This window comes from Ambystoma mexicanum, chromosome 14 (genome assembly GCF_040938575.1).
Source record: "Ambystoma mexicanum isolate Mex_15411 chromosome 14, UKY_AmexF1_1, whole genome shotgun sequence".
In the NCBI taxonomy this organism is placed as follows: Eukaryota; Metazoa; Chordata; class Amphibia; order Caudata; family Ambystomatidae; genus Ambystoma; species Ambystoma mexicanum.
The window spans coordinates 99358424-99373644 of NC_090940.1; the positions used below are offsets into that span (position 1 = coordinate 99358424).

At 43.6% G+C, this 15221-nt stretch overlaps 1 protein-coding gene across 4 annotated transcripts in view; it reads left to right on the plus strand.

Moving 5' to 3' along the window:
- Positions 1–15221, plus strand: part of SIPA1L1 (signal induced proliferation associated 1 like 1) — a 1823374-nt gene that overhangs the window by 777841 nt on the left and 1030312 nt on the right. For all 4 annotated transcript variants that reach the window (XM_069638601.1, XM_069638604.1, XM_069638602.1 and 1 more), the window contains exon 6: positions 11994–12168. In XM_069638601.1, the coding sequence (XP_069494702.1) occupies positions 11994–12168 (175 nt within the window). The remainder of the gene's footprint in view (positions 1–11993; positions 12169–15221) is intronic.

A 15221-nucleotide genomic window follows, 5' to 3' on the forward strand; every position in this document is an offset into this window, starting at 1 on the left:
GAGTCGAAAAAGCCTCAAGATTAATCTCCCTTGTCACAGTAGTGACACCCAGAGAGGCAAGAGTCAAGGAAGCCTTGGGAGTAATCTAGTCATAGTAGTGCTAATCAGAAAATCGGGAGTCAAGAGTACATCAGGAGGAATCTCTCATCACAGTGGTAATCTATTTCAGTTTAAAGAGGACAATAGACCACAAGAGCTGTCTGGAAATAATCGTCATACCATCCGGAAGAAAGGGAAGAATTTCTGGAATTGTAAAGCAAGCTAAAATACTATGGAGCTCTCACGAACAATTCAAAGCTGCTTTGCAATAGCAAGTTCTCTGGCTCACTTATGTGTCTGTAATTTACTTCACCGCTCATACAGCTCCCTAAAACTGAGTCCCGTGGAGTCCCAGTCTGCCCAGGTCTCTGATACAGAGAGGAGCTGCTGCTACTGCTACAAAGTGCTTTGCTGTGCCTGTACTGGCCCTTTATTTGCTAGACTCCACCTTTAAAAAGGTGTTGCAGGCGCGAAGCGCGAGTCCCAGTCTGCCCAGTCTGCCCAGTCTGCCCAGTCTGCCCAGTCTGCCCAGTCTGCCCAGTCTGCCCAGTCTGCCCAGTCTGCCCAGTCTGCCCAGTCTGCCCAGTCTGCCCAGTCTGCCCAGTCTGCCCAGTCTGCCCAGTCTGCCCAGTCTGCCCAGTCTGCCCAGTCTGCCCAGTCTGCCCAGTCTGCCCAGTCCGCCTCAAGACGGCAAAAGGCCTGGGGAGAGCGAAATCGAAGAAAATTGTCAGCAGTGGACTTATGACCGAGCCGGGTCCTCAAACACGGCAAAAGACGCTGTTCGAGCGGCGGCTGTCCAGATTGCCGCAGACTATGATTCCTATGCCCTTATCCAAGGCAAACGATGAGGTAAGCGATGAAATGCTGCTAAATACTGGTACGCAGCCTGCCATACCTATGTTACATGATCTTGCATCTGCGTACATAAAGAACATTGCCAAAGTTACAAGTGTAACACGAGATAAGGACAAGGATCTATTAACTGTACATTCGTATCAGTTAACACAAAATGTATTACCTGAATCACAAACCGCATATTCAGCGGGAGAGGGAGCGGGAGAGAGAGGGGGTCCAAAAGTCGTTGTGCCAACTCCTCACAAAAACATGACCGGCTCGCGATGTGGGCCTGATCATAATATAATCATTGACCCCACGCAGTTTGAATCGCCTTTTGATGTCACAGATGCGGAGCTGATGGAACTACATGTGCCAAGGAGTTCCCTCGAGCAAAGAGAAGTGTTGTTCTGTCCGTCGTTACAAGACGACCAACGAAGTGCAGCGGCTGACTCCGAAACTGAAAGTAAATCCATTGATGGGAGTGAAAGCAGTATGCACCGCGACATTGACTAGTGCTGCTTCTAGTTCCCACCTAGCAACCACAATACCATCTAGAACTTGTGTGAGTAATTATTTGCTGTTGCAATGCTCGGATACAGCGTTTCCTTTTCCGATGATCCGTGACGAGACATGTCAATTGGTGTGTGTAGAAGCTAACCACAACAAGGTCATAGACCCAAATGGGGAGAAGCTGGATAATGAGAAGTCCGTGGAAAGTGGTTCTCATGATTCAGTTAAACTCAAGGCTACCACATATAATAGAGACGCCACACATGATGGATATGCCATGCGGTGGAAGGATAAAGCCGCATTTAAAGACATTATACAAAGAAATAAGTCAGAATCATTAAAACGCAGTACTGGCGCTGTTGAGCGGGAAACCCGTTTGTCAAAACGCCTATCTGAAGATTATCAACAAATCAAAGACAGATTGGTTCAAAGTTTTTCCCACCAGGATACAAGACAAACTGCTATAAATGAGGACCAAATGCCACCTTTAAATAGTGTGCGCAAGGCAGAGGCTATCCGTTCTTCATCGAACAGAGACAGAACTAGTACCCCAGAGTTACACAATAAGAGACTAATGGCTTGTGCTAATGGGGTCAGAGATTCAGCAAACCTGTCGGTGTCCCAACACGGCTTGGATTCAACTGATGATAAATTAAATAGTAATGGGGACGACTCAGTAGTCTCCAACGATGACACCGAAAATCTTTCACAAAAAGCTGACTCACCTAAAGAGAAGACCACCGAAAGCGCAACGAAGGCCAATATATCAGTGGCGGCTTCAATACAAATACATAATAATGTCTTAGCTGCTACGTCCGTGGCGCTACTCCCCTTTGTAAAATTGTATGCGTCACTAAGTGAAGCTATAAAAGATCAAGGGGCAGTGATGGCCAACTTAGACCACAAACTATCTGTTTTGAATCACAATTTTGATCTATTACAGCAAAAGAGTGAAATGGATGCTAATGTTTCAATGCAATGGCAACATAGATTGGGCGATTTGGCAATGAAAGACCATAATAAGTCTGTGAACCTAATGGACGCCATTTTGGAATGTATGAAATGGTTTCGCCATCTTGATGCAACTCGTCTGTCTGAGCCAACTTCTTGTCCCATCCGACATGAGTGTCAGCATGTCACTGAGAGAGCAAAAATGCCTAACAAAGGAATCCAACAAGATTTGACGACTGTCATGGTCATTGATGTTCCACCACCTGAGCTAGCTGTTTTAGACAAGCTAGCTGGAATAAGTGTGATCTCTGATGTTCCAGTGATGATCTCTGATAAAATCCAGGAGCAAATTGGAGAGGGTCTGATCGCGGACTCCTGCATCACTTTAGAGCTGCCGGAAGTGCAAGCAGCAACAATAACAAAAGAAATTCCTTGTAACACATTTGGGATTTTTGTGGGTCCCGCTAAGACATTAGTAACTCACAAGAAAGTAACTGAGACAACCATCAAGTCAAAGGAAGTGAAAAACAAACGTCGAAAAAAACATCCTGCAAAAACCAAGCAGTTTATACGAAATCCTTCGACACCTCAAAAATTAGGCCTCTTCCAGCGAGCACCCGTCGCAAAGCCTCATGCTCCCATGGGAGTAAAAAGTATCCAACAAGGGGAGTCAAAGAAAGATGAGCTTCCAACAGTTGGACAAGTACCAAATCCAAAAAAACGGCGAAGACTCGACTCAGACTTGAAGAAAACGGAGCCTACAAAAGATTCAAAAGATGTATGTGAATGGTCAACATACTCAATTGATGATGATGATGATGAGGAGATCCCAAGTGAATTTAATGAGGTGGGCTCTGTTGGTTCCCCGCGAACAACTGATGTACTCGACCTAGAAAATCAATCGCCTTGTAATTGTAGAGCCAAAAAAACCAACAAGGTTACAGAATTTACTGATGAACGAGTCCCTAAGTCTACTGCGCCGAAAACAGACACGTGGATTCCAAGTACTCAGCCCAATGGTCTTCATCACAAAAATTCTCCGTTAAATAGTACCTTAAATCGAAAATTAACTAAAGCGCAAAGGTCAAAACATCCAGTGCAAGAGTCAAAAGTGTGCTTCGATAAAAAGATTGTGATGAAAAATCAGAGTGGGAAAGTACGGATTGAAAATAGCTTTCCTGATGGGAATGAAGTGAACCTAAACAGAAGTAATGTAATGCGGTTACTTCATGTAATTCCATCACTACGTACAATCTCTTCAGAAGACATCAGAATAGTCGGATATCTCTCAGAGACCTGTTCTGATCAGGTACTGCTACACATCCGATCACAAGCAGTTGAAAAAATGTTACTTTCAGCGAAAGATGATCTCCTCTCCTACGGATTTGAGGTATCATACCAGAAAGAAGATGCTAACATACAAAGGACAGAGAGTACAGCATCAGTCGAAGATCTCCGCACAACTAACGAAAAGCGAAGAGACATTTTAAAGGAGGTATTCAAAATCCAGCCTACAGAGTCGAAACATAATGTACAATTAAGACAAGGTGCAAATCTGGTAGCACGTCGTCACAAGTAACTAGTTCAGCAAAATGAAAAGGTAACTTGTGAGCTGGTCTCATGGAACACACGCTGGTTTAGTCATTTGTTGTTGGAGTCACCGTTTTGTATGGATAACATCTTTGCACTGTGCTTACAAGAAACGTGGCTCCGTGCTTCACCTGCAAGAGATGGGTATACCTTATTACTCAATCCTGCAGGCAAAAATCAGTTTGGCCGTCCTTTCTTTGGACTATTAATAATGCTGAATAACTCCTTTGGATGGGAAATCAAGAAAACATACATGCCCAACCTGTTTGTTCATGGTATTTTGATGGAATTCAAACCTGTCATCTTTGATAACCCAAAGAAATTACTTTTGATCAACACATATTGGAATCCGAAGATGATTTCAACTAGTGCATATTTGGAAGCAATAACAGCAGTCATCGATGACAGTCTGCTAATAAGTTATAACCTGCAGATCATCATATGTGGCGACCTAAATTGCTCATGGTTGGAGGAGAACCAACTGCTAAAAAGTGTCACAAATGACCTAGGTGATCCTAATGCTGAGAGAAGACTAAAATGGATGACGGCCATGGAAACCCGGGACTGCGAAATGCTAAATGGGTCGACGAAAAGTGACAATCCGCCTAAGTCCACGTGGCATAGTGGCCACAGGCATAACATTTTAGACTATATATGGATATCAAACAATGTGTGGCCTGACATTGAGGACTTCGAAGTCAAAAGGTGCTCTAACAGTGACCACAACCCATTACATCTAACTTGGAAGTGTGATAAGTACACGCCTGAAGTAACATACGAGACCGCGGTCACAGTCAATCATGGAGGAAATAGATTAAGAATTAATGCAGAACAACTAACCAAATTCCACTGTGGCATTAGGATGGGAAACTTATCTCCAAGAAGCAAAATAAATTTTGCTCCATTGTTATCAGAATTTCGTCTTAAAAACAAACCTGGACCAAAATTTAAGGAGCGGAAGCATGTCTTTAGCCGTACAGTGTATAACGAAAAAAAATCTCTACGAAGGGATCTTAGACAGCTTAGGAGACAAGACGGAACAAATGTTTCCTTGGAAATTAAAAAAAGAAATCAAAATACAGAAATTGGTTGAAGTCCTTTGCTTCTCTGAGAGACCAAGAAAGAGAACAAATGCTAAAGTTGATCTTGACTCATAACTCAAGAGAAACTTGGAAGATCCTAAACAATGGCACTATCTCAAGAATATGCGCAGTCAAATGGAATATCGAGGTCAAAATGGGAAAAACATTTTGCCAAAGTATTTGGAGTAACATCAACGGACACATTGATACAAGCTGCCGATTGCAGTGGTGCTTGGGATGTCACCGAGAAGGTAGAAGACATCATTGCTATAATTGGCCATCTAAAAAACTCAAGAGCCACTGGACCCGACGGCATAACAAACATCATGCTGAAGGAAAAAAAAGAAAGTTGGTCTTGCTTCATTGTCTATTTGTTCGATCTGATTGCAATTGTGAAAGAAGTGCCAGATTCGTGGAGAACAGCTGTTGTAGTCCCGGTGTTCAAGAAGGGCAGTCGGGACGACCCTTCAAATTACCGCCCGATTGCCCTTTTGGACACCATTGGTAAAATTTTTGCTGTGTATACAGCGTAAATTAACCAGATGGGCCACCGACGCAAAGCTTTTAGACTGTAGACAAACAGGTTTTACCAAAGGTGTGGGTACGGAGGTGAATCTGTTATTAAATCTGTTAAAACTGGAAACATTGAAGAATAAATCAAAGCTCTATCTGGCATTTATTGATATGCGGCAGGCCTTCGACTCAATAAATCGAGTTAAATTATGGGATAAGCTAGCTAAGTGGAACTGTCCTCTAGCACTATTAAATCCAGTGATAGCCCTGCATTCGAACACTACAATGCGCGTACGCATGAATGTTCTAGGGGAGCTATCAAACAAAATACCCACAAACAGAGGCGTGAAACAGGGCTGCCCTTTGGCGGCTCTATTGTTCAAACTATATATCTCAGATATTGCAACTGGACTCAAAGAAGTGTCATGTTTTCCGCCAAAGGTGAATGGGCAACATCTAAGTTGGGCAATTTATGCTGACGACATTGTGTTAGTGGACCGCACACAAATCGGCCTACAAAGGCTCCTGGTTAAATTCGAAGAATACTGCGATGTCAACGAGTTAACAATAAATGAAAAAAAAACAAAGATTCTGATTGTCGGCAAGGTGCAAACCAAAAAAGATCGATTATTCAAGTGGACAATTGCCCAGGAGAATATTGAAATAGTTTCATCGATACGATATTTAGGAATTCTCTTTAATAACTCTATAAGAGAATGCGAGAGGTGGTGTGACCTAAGAAATCGTATGGACGGCTTTGGAGTTCAGGGAGCACGCATACATGCTGACTATGGAAAATTTACATTAACTCCAGTGTTGACGTTTTTTAAACAGAAAGTTGTACCAGCAATTGCTTTTGGGTCAGAAGCTGGGTGGAACCTGAATGCGCTTTGTTGGGACACTCTTGAGGGAAAGTTTTGGAGACGTGTACTAAGGCTTCCCACATATGTCTCAATTAAAGCCATCAGACATGAACTTGGCCTTGATTCCTTATATACAACGGTTTTATGGAAGTCAATTACATCGGCAAGGAAAATGCATCTGAAGGAACCAGCACCGGCTTACAGAATTTTGTCAGCAACCACGCAACGACAGTATGTAGGCTTACTAAAATGTTGGGTCGATAAAATTAAAACCATTGTTGACACTGCAAATATCAAGTGGGATTTGGTGATGGCGACACCACAACTAGCCAAAAAAAAACTACGTCAATGGAGTTGGATACAGACTGTAGCTGACAGTGGGAAGATGAAGACCTCATTAGATCTAGGAACCGCGGAAAATAGCTTGGATAAGTTACCTAAATATCTAAAGCAATTTCCATCTAGATACCATCGGAATAAATTCCTGAGACTACGTTTAAATGTCTATCACACCAAGGAAGTGCTTTGGACAAGACATGACATAAACACAGTAGATAACATCTGTAGATTTTGCAAAATATCTGATGAAACTTTGAAACACTTAATTACGGAATGTGAAGCACTAGTAAATGTGCGCTCAATGATGTTAGGAAAATATCTGCCTCTCAATGGAAATTCGGAAGAATGGTGGTTTAGAATGTTAACCAGTAATAATGTTCAGCTAACTTGTGCGGTGATACATTTTTTAGAAAAAACTTGACCGATCATCGAATCGTTGTGAAAAGGTTATGGTGAAAAGAATGGTCCCAGAGAAATCTGGGGTGCAATCCTGAGGTCTATTTAGGAGGACATTATTGCTGTGCTGCATCTGATTGGTTTTGTTGTGTTGTGTAATAAAAAGTTTGATAATAAAAACTATAATATTACAAAAAAAAAAAACTGATTCTCCCGATATCAACAATTAATATGCGAGTTGAATTAACATATTGTGAATCATGTACATGTTTTCTAAATCATTCTGGAAGGTTGCCTGGACTCCCAGTGGGTTGGTGAGCATAGCCCTACATTGGGGTTTTGTGCTCCTTTCCATCATGCATTCTTCCCTGCTCACAGGGCTCATTTAATCCAGTCTTTATTGAGCCTTACTAGCATCACTAGTTACGAAACCACCACTATTTGAAATGCCATCTGTAGAACAAAGGGACCTTCTGTTCACAGGCAAGTCTTGAGTCTCACTATGCCAATGTGCTCAAGAGGGCAGAGGTGATATATAAACTATTGTATTGAAACCTATAACCTCTTAGATCCCCTGCAGGCTGTTGCTCATCGTGTTTGGGGAAATAACCTGTGCTGCAATACTGTATTCGTGGTCTTTTGAAGTCGACCAAGCATCCACCAAAGCCTGTAGCCTTTTGATATGGTCGGCCTATCCATTCTCCTTAGCAAAATCTCCAAATTGAAACTAATTTTATGTATCTCCACTTTCCATGCACAGCCTTTATTGTGCAGACTACCCACATCAGTTTAATTTGTCCATTTTGTGAGCTCCAAGAAGGACAAATTGTGTATGTACAATTCTTTAAGAAACAATGCCTACATAAGAACGTTGCATCATCAAGAAATGAAAATTGTTAAGGAAGTATCATGGCACGTAGACTATCTGCTAGATTGCTGTACACAAATCTCCCCGCTCTATAGCTAGTCGTCATCCTCCTTCCAGCTCTGGAACAAGCGGGATTGTAAGCTACTGCAGTGATTCCTTGGGTCTCCTGATTGTTTGGCTTAATTGGCTATGTGACGGGAAGGATCCCATTGGTTTGAAATCTTTGTAGTTGGGCATTGGAGAAGGCAGACTTTATAATGGCTATCCACCATCTTGGATTTCTTTAATTTGCTTGCGGGCTCCCATACTTTGCGCTAATGTGGCCATGCTGATCCTCTACATTTAATGGCCCGCCTGGGAGTGTATTCTTCACCTTAGAACATAGTTTTAGTCTTTACCCTAATGTAAATATCTTTGGAAAGTTTGCCTAGAGGGTAGTCTGATTTTCTGAACCACAGGGACCAGCTTTTTCTCCAATTGATCACAATACAGTGGGGTGCAACAAGTACCTTTCCCCCATGCATCAGATATCCCTGCAAAGGGATGAGTACTATTCGAATCCTCAAAACTTTATGAAAGAGAGGGTTGTGGGCTTCTCACTAGCTATGCTATTTAATGAGGAGTAGCTGTGCTTTTCCATTTGGAAAGAATTGGGTGTTGCCCCACACTTCATTATCTTGTCAGAGAGGGAGTTTATAGGGGTTGTTCAAGTCTCCTCCTTTGACTTTCCCTCTTTGAACTTAGTTTGGGGCCATCACGGATCTATTGTAGGTTTTTGTCTGGGAAAAGGAAACATTATGGGAATTGATTTCATCTTTCTTTTCCTGTGTTCAGTAATTTCTGGCGTCTGTGGCCAGAACAAAAGTGCCATAGGTTTTGCAGTTTCTACTAGAGTGCTCCTTGTGTGTCTACACTCCAACTGTTGGTTTTCAGTCTGATCATGTTTTTTTGTGTGTAGGTTTGCTGCATTATGCGAGGTTTAGTTAGACTTGTCATGTGTCACTGCGATGTCCTTACCAGTTGGAAAAATGGTTGGGATAAATGTTTGAGTACATGGAGAGGCTTTATAAGGGCTATGGGGAAACCCTTCTGCACAACCTCCTACGAGCACTTCTGAATCATGTGGACATCACTATTCCACAGAACAGTCACACACCCAATGTAGTAGTGTGGGAGCTGTAACCTTGTCTACTGGCACTTGCTTATGAAGTCTTGTTTCGTCTTGCTAGGGAATCAGATCAACAATCGGCTTATATGTAATGACTTAACAGATAATTGCTTTTCTTTGGGTGGGTCTTCTGAATTATTCAGCAAGGACTGGATCTGCTAGTTTTCTCATGTTCAAGAATATGGAGTACATTGGAAATTCAAGAAAACTCATGTCAAATGCATTTATATTCTTAGGTGTGTGTTCAGATGAGATTTTATTTACATGGTTAAACCATTTTGTAAACTGGCTTCGAAGGACAAAATCCTAACTTCTAATTGTCATGGTTTGCACCAGTTATTTTTTAGGTGACAAGTTCCCAGGTCTTGAATGAATTGTGGTTTATAAAGTGATGACCCCCAACCACTGCAAGGGTCTTCAACGTTTACATGGTTTGATCAGCTGTCTTCTATGCAACCATGCCCAGACACCCTTCCACCTCGAGCCATAGATGACTCTGGGTAGACTCCACCAAACTCCCTGGGAAATGATTAGTTCCAGAAGTTAACTTTGTAACACCCTGACTTACAAGGAGCCATAGGCAACCAACCTGGAGCAGAGCATCCTCAGTAAAGATGAGATGTTTCTGAACAAACCCTTGTCCATTAATCCAGATTAATGTGGAGCACGCTGATTATGAATGGGTCCTTCCTTAAGCCCTGTAACAAAGTGACTTGCCTGGCCCGAAGGATGTTGGGTGTGGTACTACACTCGCTTAGTGCTATGGGACCTGGCAAATGTGCAGGATGATCCACTGGCTTACCCAATTCTTCCACAAGAACATGCAGGGACTTGTCACAGGGCAACAACATACATTAAGCTTTTAAGACACACTGGGACATGTAGCAAAATTCTGAGGCAGCAGGGAGATGCTACTGTGGAACAATATACACTCAGTGGGGCTGGATGGGGGGAGAAAAGACAGCACCACTCACCCCAGAGAAACTTGTGACACCCCCCCCCCGTCTCATGGGGAAAATACCCTTGGCGAGCATTGGTGCTTGCAAACTCCACATACCTGTGACGCATCTTGGGTATCCTGCGACGTTACTGAAATGGCTTTACTGAAAAAAATGTTACCAACATTATTTTTCAGTATTTTTAAGAAATGGATGAGGGAGTTGGATAAAGGAGTAAAATGGGTACAGGGGTAGTTGGGGGTGGGCTTACAACTAGAAAAAAACGGTGGGCTTGGGGTGGGGGACCCCTGAAGAACAAAAATACTGAAAAGATTGTTCATTAATCAGCTCGGTAAAACAGTTTTCGGTAAAACACATTTCAGTAACATCACATGGAACCCATATCTTGCTCTGCAAAACCGAGAGTGCATTTGCACAGGAATCAGAAAAAAAGATGTCTCGGCCCCCATAGGCCACCCGAGCTGCAGTGCTGCACAAGGGGAGGAGCCCATTACTCAAGTGGAACGCCAACCTCAAATTCTATCGGGCCAGCCCTGTCCTTTGACCAGTTACCCCATACACCTACCTGAAGGGCATTGAGGAGGGGTTGCTGTGGGAGGTGGGGCCAAGTCCCTATAAAGAGAGGATTGACAGACCAGTGTGGAGGTTTGGAAAGAGTGGAGGTCGAGGGAGTGTGCAGGAGGTAATGAAGGCAAAGCAGAGGTTTTCTTGTAAGTGGCTGGAAGAGAGGTGGTGACTAGGGGTCAGAGGAAAGGTGGGTTGGAGGAAAAAGCAAGGAGGAGAAAAGAAACCACTGGATAAGGCCATGGAGTTAAAGGGGATATTTGGTGAGAGAACAGGATGACGAGGTAGCGGGGAGAGGGAATGTTAGGAATGATGCAGCGCTAAGAAAACCGGATTGATCGGTGACAGAACAGGATAATGCAGTGGTGACATCCCAAACTGAGGTAATGAGGAGAACTGACCAATCAGGTTGTGGGAGAGTTGCCAAGGGAAGGAAGTGGAAGAAAGTGTATCAAGCGCAGTCTGGGTGAGAGGAATTTTACCCAAGATAATACATGTCTGGTGGACCTGTTTGGGCAGGTGAAGGTATGAGCACCTGGCCAAGCGGTGAGGAGGAGACTAGAGTTAAGCATATGGCAGTTGGACTTATGCTAGCTGGCCTACATCCCTATTGTGGTGATCCTCCAAACTTTGACAGTGGCCTCATACAACCCCTGGAAGCAAGTCCCTTTCGGAAGAAAAAAGGCAAAGACTCCAATGGCCAGAAGTTGGGAAGCGTAAGGATTGAAAATTCTACTTAGGTTGGGTGATTCAGAACCTTATGGATTGCTAAGAAGCGGGACCCAGGTATAGCCTGTTGAATTTTCTTTGGGTTGTTTTGTTGGAGAGCAACATGAGGAACTTTCCTTTTGACTTTATTTGCATGAAAATATAAGAACTTTAGGATATTTGCTGTATCAGTGGAGAAGCTATGACGTTTACGCTCTTCCTCCTCGAGCATTGTTTTGAACCTTTTTAATTGTCATGTATAGGTCTTGAGCGCTGAAGGCAAACGTCTGGTTTGTTGTTCAGTCCCTTATGGTAGCACTTTCTGGTTGGTTCTAATGTATTTTATTCCTAGTTCTGAACATTTCGGAAATCATAATGGGACCAGTCCTTCACAGGATATTCAACTGTTCTGGTGTACTCTGCCCACTATGTGGAGACTAGTACAAATCCTCATCTCCTGGGCTGTTCAAACAGCCCCTATTCATGAACGTTTTTCTTTAGCTTGTGAATGTTCCAGCATATTGAATTAATCTCTTGGATTGAAAATCTGTTTACAAAAATGTACTTTGTGTGCTGTCTATTTAAAATGTGTTTGCTCTGTTGTAGATAAGTTACCAGCAGAAGGTGGGGATCATGTTTTGCAAAACCGGGCAAAGCACAGAAGAAGAGATGTACAACAACGAAGCTGCAAGTCCTGCCTTTGAAGAGTTCCTTCAGCTGTTGGGTGATCGGGTTCGGCTAAAGGAATTTGAAAAATACCGGGCACAGCTGGATACTAAGAGTAAGGAATTTCCCCAACTACCTTGTTTGTGCTGCATTAGTCACAGTATCTATTTAAACCCACTGCATATAGTAGTGTATTGATTTCTTGCCACAAAGCAATCCTATTTTCGTGATTTTAAGTCAGATATACAAGTCTAATTATTATTCGTAGTATGCTTGCATGGTGTGCATAGGCTGTGCGGTACTGAAGAAGCTCCACCTGCCTTTTGCTGATTAGTTCTGGAAATCGTTCTTCACTGACCATTTCAACAATAATAGAGCAACAAAAAGTGTTTCATTCTTAGTTTGTAAATAAGACTAATTGGATGCATTTCGGTTTGATCCACATTTTTATCTATATACATTTTCCCGATTCTTCATCTGGCTGGTTTATTGTTACTTGGCTTGCGTGGATTTCCTATTGAAGCCAAGAAGCCTGTATATTAAGCGGTTTATTTCTGAATGACAATTGCATGGATTTGGGTGTGTATTGTATGCCAGAAGCTTGACTCCTATGTCCTTTCTTTGTAATTCTCCCTCCCATACTTTTTGGGACTTTTCCTTCCTACAGGGATGGGATTGAAGGCTTTTCTGCAGCACAGTAATTGTCCTTTTATTTTTTATGCGAAGCTGTGATATGCGACATCTGCCTGCCTCCAAGCCACATCCCAGCCTATCCTGCAGTCCACTTCTCCATTCGGTTAAGACTGGGCATGTGCAATACCTCAATCTTTTCCCACCCTTTTTAATACTATGATTTTTTAATTATTCTTTCTAGGTTTTTCAGGATTAGTTCTATGCCAAGGCTAAAAGCTTTTTCCTCCTGCTCGTTATATGACCGTCATTTTGTGGTGTGCACTCTACACGTTCTGCCTTGAGTGTCTGAGCCCAGATCACCATGGGATTTTAAGCCCTCGTGGCACACTTTTCATCGATAATCTGCCATAGTCTTTGCCAGTAGGAGGTATTCTTCTGTCGTTTGGTGCCTTGTAATTTCCCATACTTCATTGATGAGAAGACAATCAAACCAGTTGGTGATTTCATTGTCCGGGCACCCTGTACCAAAAACTTTTTCACAGGGATTGCCAGCTCCAGGAGAATCCTGAGCGGTCCTATCGACACCTGCCCTGGCCTTCGCCAGAAGTTATAATTATAATTGTTCTTTTATAATGTGCTTAATACCAACAAGTGGTTTCTACGTGCGGGATCTGTATTCAAACCTGTGTTGCGCTGCGTTGTCTTGTTTCCAAGACAAGCACGTTGCGCCTATGCTGTCTTGGGTGAACTAATATTAATAACAGAGGAGACGTTGGCTTATTAGGGTGCTTTGTCCCTCTGGGCATCCCTGAGGCAGAACGGGGTACTGGAGAAGCAGAGATTCCCTGCAGAGGGGCCAATACTACTGGGGTGTCCCTAGATGATCCCTGCTGAGGGGCAAACACTATTAACAGTTATTCTGAGGCTCCCCATTCTGCAACTAAATCTTCCACCGGCTAAGGCTCTGAGGGTTCCTCCTTGTGCAGGGCCAAGTAAAGCACCAGGGAATCTCCTGGAGGACCCTTCTAAAATGGCTGTTCAGCAGCTGAGCTCATCCTATGGGCCCCATGTGACAATCCTTCCAGCACCACAAAATTGCTGTTCACCACAAAGTCAGTGGCCGAGATTTTGTATGCTCCTTCCTCATGCCAGGTCCTTCTGAAGCTAGGCCTCAGTCCATAAACAGTGATTTGTTGGGATGTGATCATTTGTCCCCAAGAGTGGCCTTCTCCCACCAGGATGTCCTTGCCACCCACCGTTTCTCTACTAGCAACCTCCTCTCCACCCCCATTGAGGACCCGTGGCTGGCTAAAGCTTCCTGGCTGCCATTGTTTGGGGGTTCATGGGTCCAACATAGTGTGACAGTGTCAGAAGTAGTAGACTGACTCGGAGGTTGCATTTTAACAGTGACCTTTATTTAAAATAAAACTCCTACCTCTCCCTAGCTCTAAGGGAATATTCCTAAAAGAAAACCCATGTGCACGTCATCGGAATGTCCAAAGCAACTGTGCATGTCCTCTGTAACTCCTACCCTGGCCCTAGCACAACTATATGAAAACAGAAACCAAAAAGGGATATCTAGGAGGATCACTACCTCCTACTAGCTTTGCGATTTCCTTCCCACCCGTTCCTTTCTACTGAGACAATGGACTTGACCTGGGAGAGCGTCTCCCCTCTCCCAGTTCAGTTCTTGAAGCAAATGATGCAGTTCAGCGTGGATTTTCCATAAAGGAATTTAACATATATTCTGTCCTCTGCCAAAAACAGTTCCTGCTTTTGCACTGTTCTGTGGACTTACATCTGCCACTGAGGAAGAGGCCACTTGCTCCTGATTCTACTTCGTTATTATCAGTGTCCTCTGGCCACCACCTAAGGTCTAATCCCTGCCTCTTGGTTTGAACGGGCCTTGACCCCACCTTTAACACTCATGCACTGGTTGCAGTACCTGTACTCACTGTTAACTCTGGGGACCTATGCGTACGGTTTTCTCTCGGTCGTGGGCCTGTTAGTGTGGCGGTCCTGCTCCTCTTGATCTTGCTCTTCTTGGTTACTTCCGCTGCATCTGTGTCTTGGCTCCCTGCAGTCTCTGCGTAGTTAGGGGAGCAGCAGTCAACCCTGGCTTTGACGGTCACATCATTGCCACGTCAAAGATCTATTGTCTGGCTCCTTAAAGCCTCAGTACCGGGTTCCCTGATCCACCTCCAGCTCAAAGTTTTACCACTGCCTCGCCTTCCTTTAGCTTTTCCTGACTTGGATGACAACAAGTCGGCACCACATTCTCCCACATTTCGTTGAGGGTCGTTTACCCTCCAGTTGTGTCGACTGCCCCCGTACCAGTTGGAACTTCATTTCGCCCTGCTGTCCTTCGGCTTTTGTCTGAGCCAGTTTGACTGCCATGTTGGTTTCTGCCTGGGTTTTATAAGGCCGGCTGGTTGAAAACGCGGTTGAGTCTCTGATTGGTTTCCTAGGTTTAAGCCTCACAACTCCTTGTTTCAGTAATTGGAACTAAAGTGAAGTTACAAAACAACATGTGGG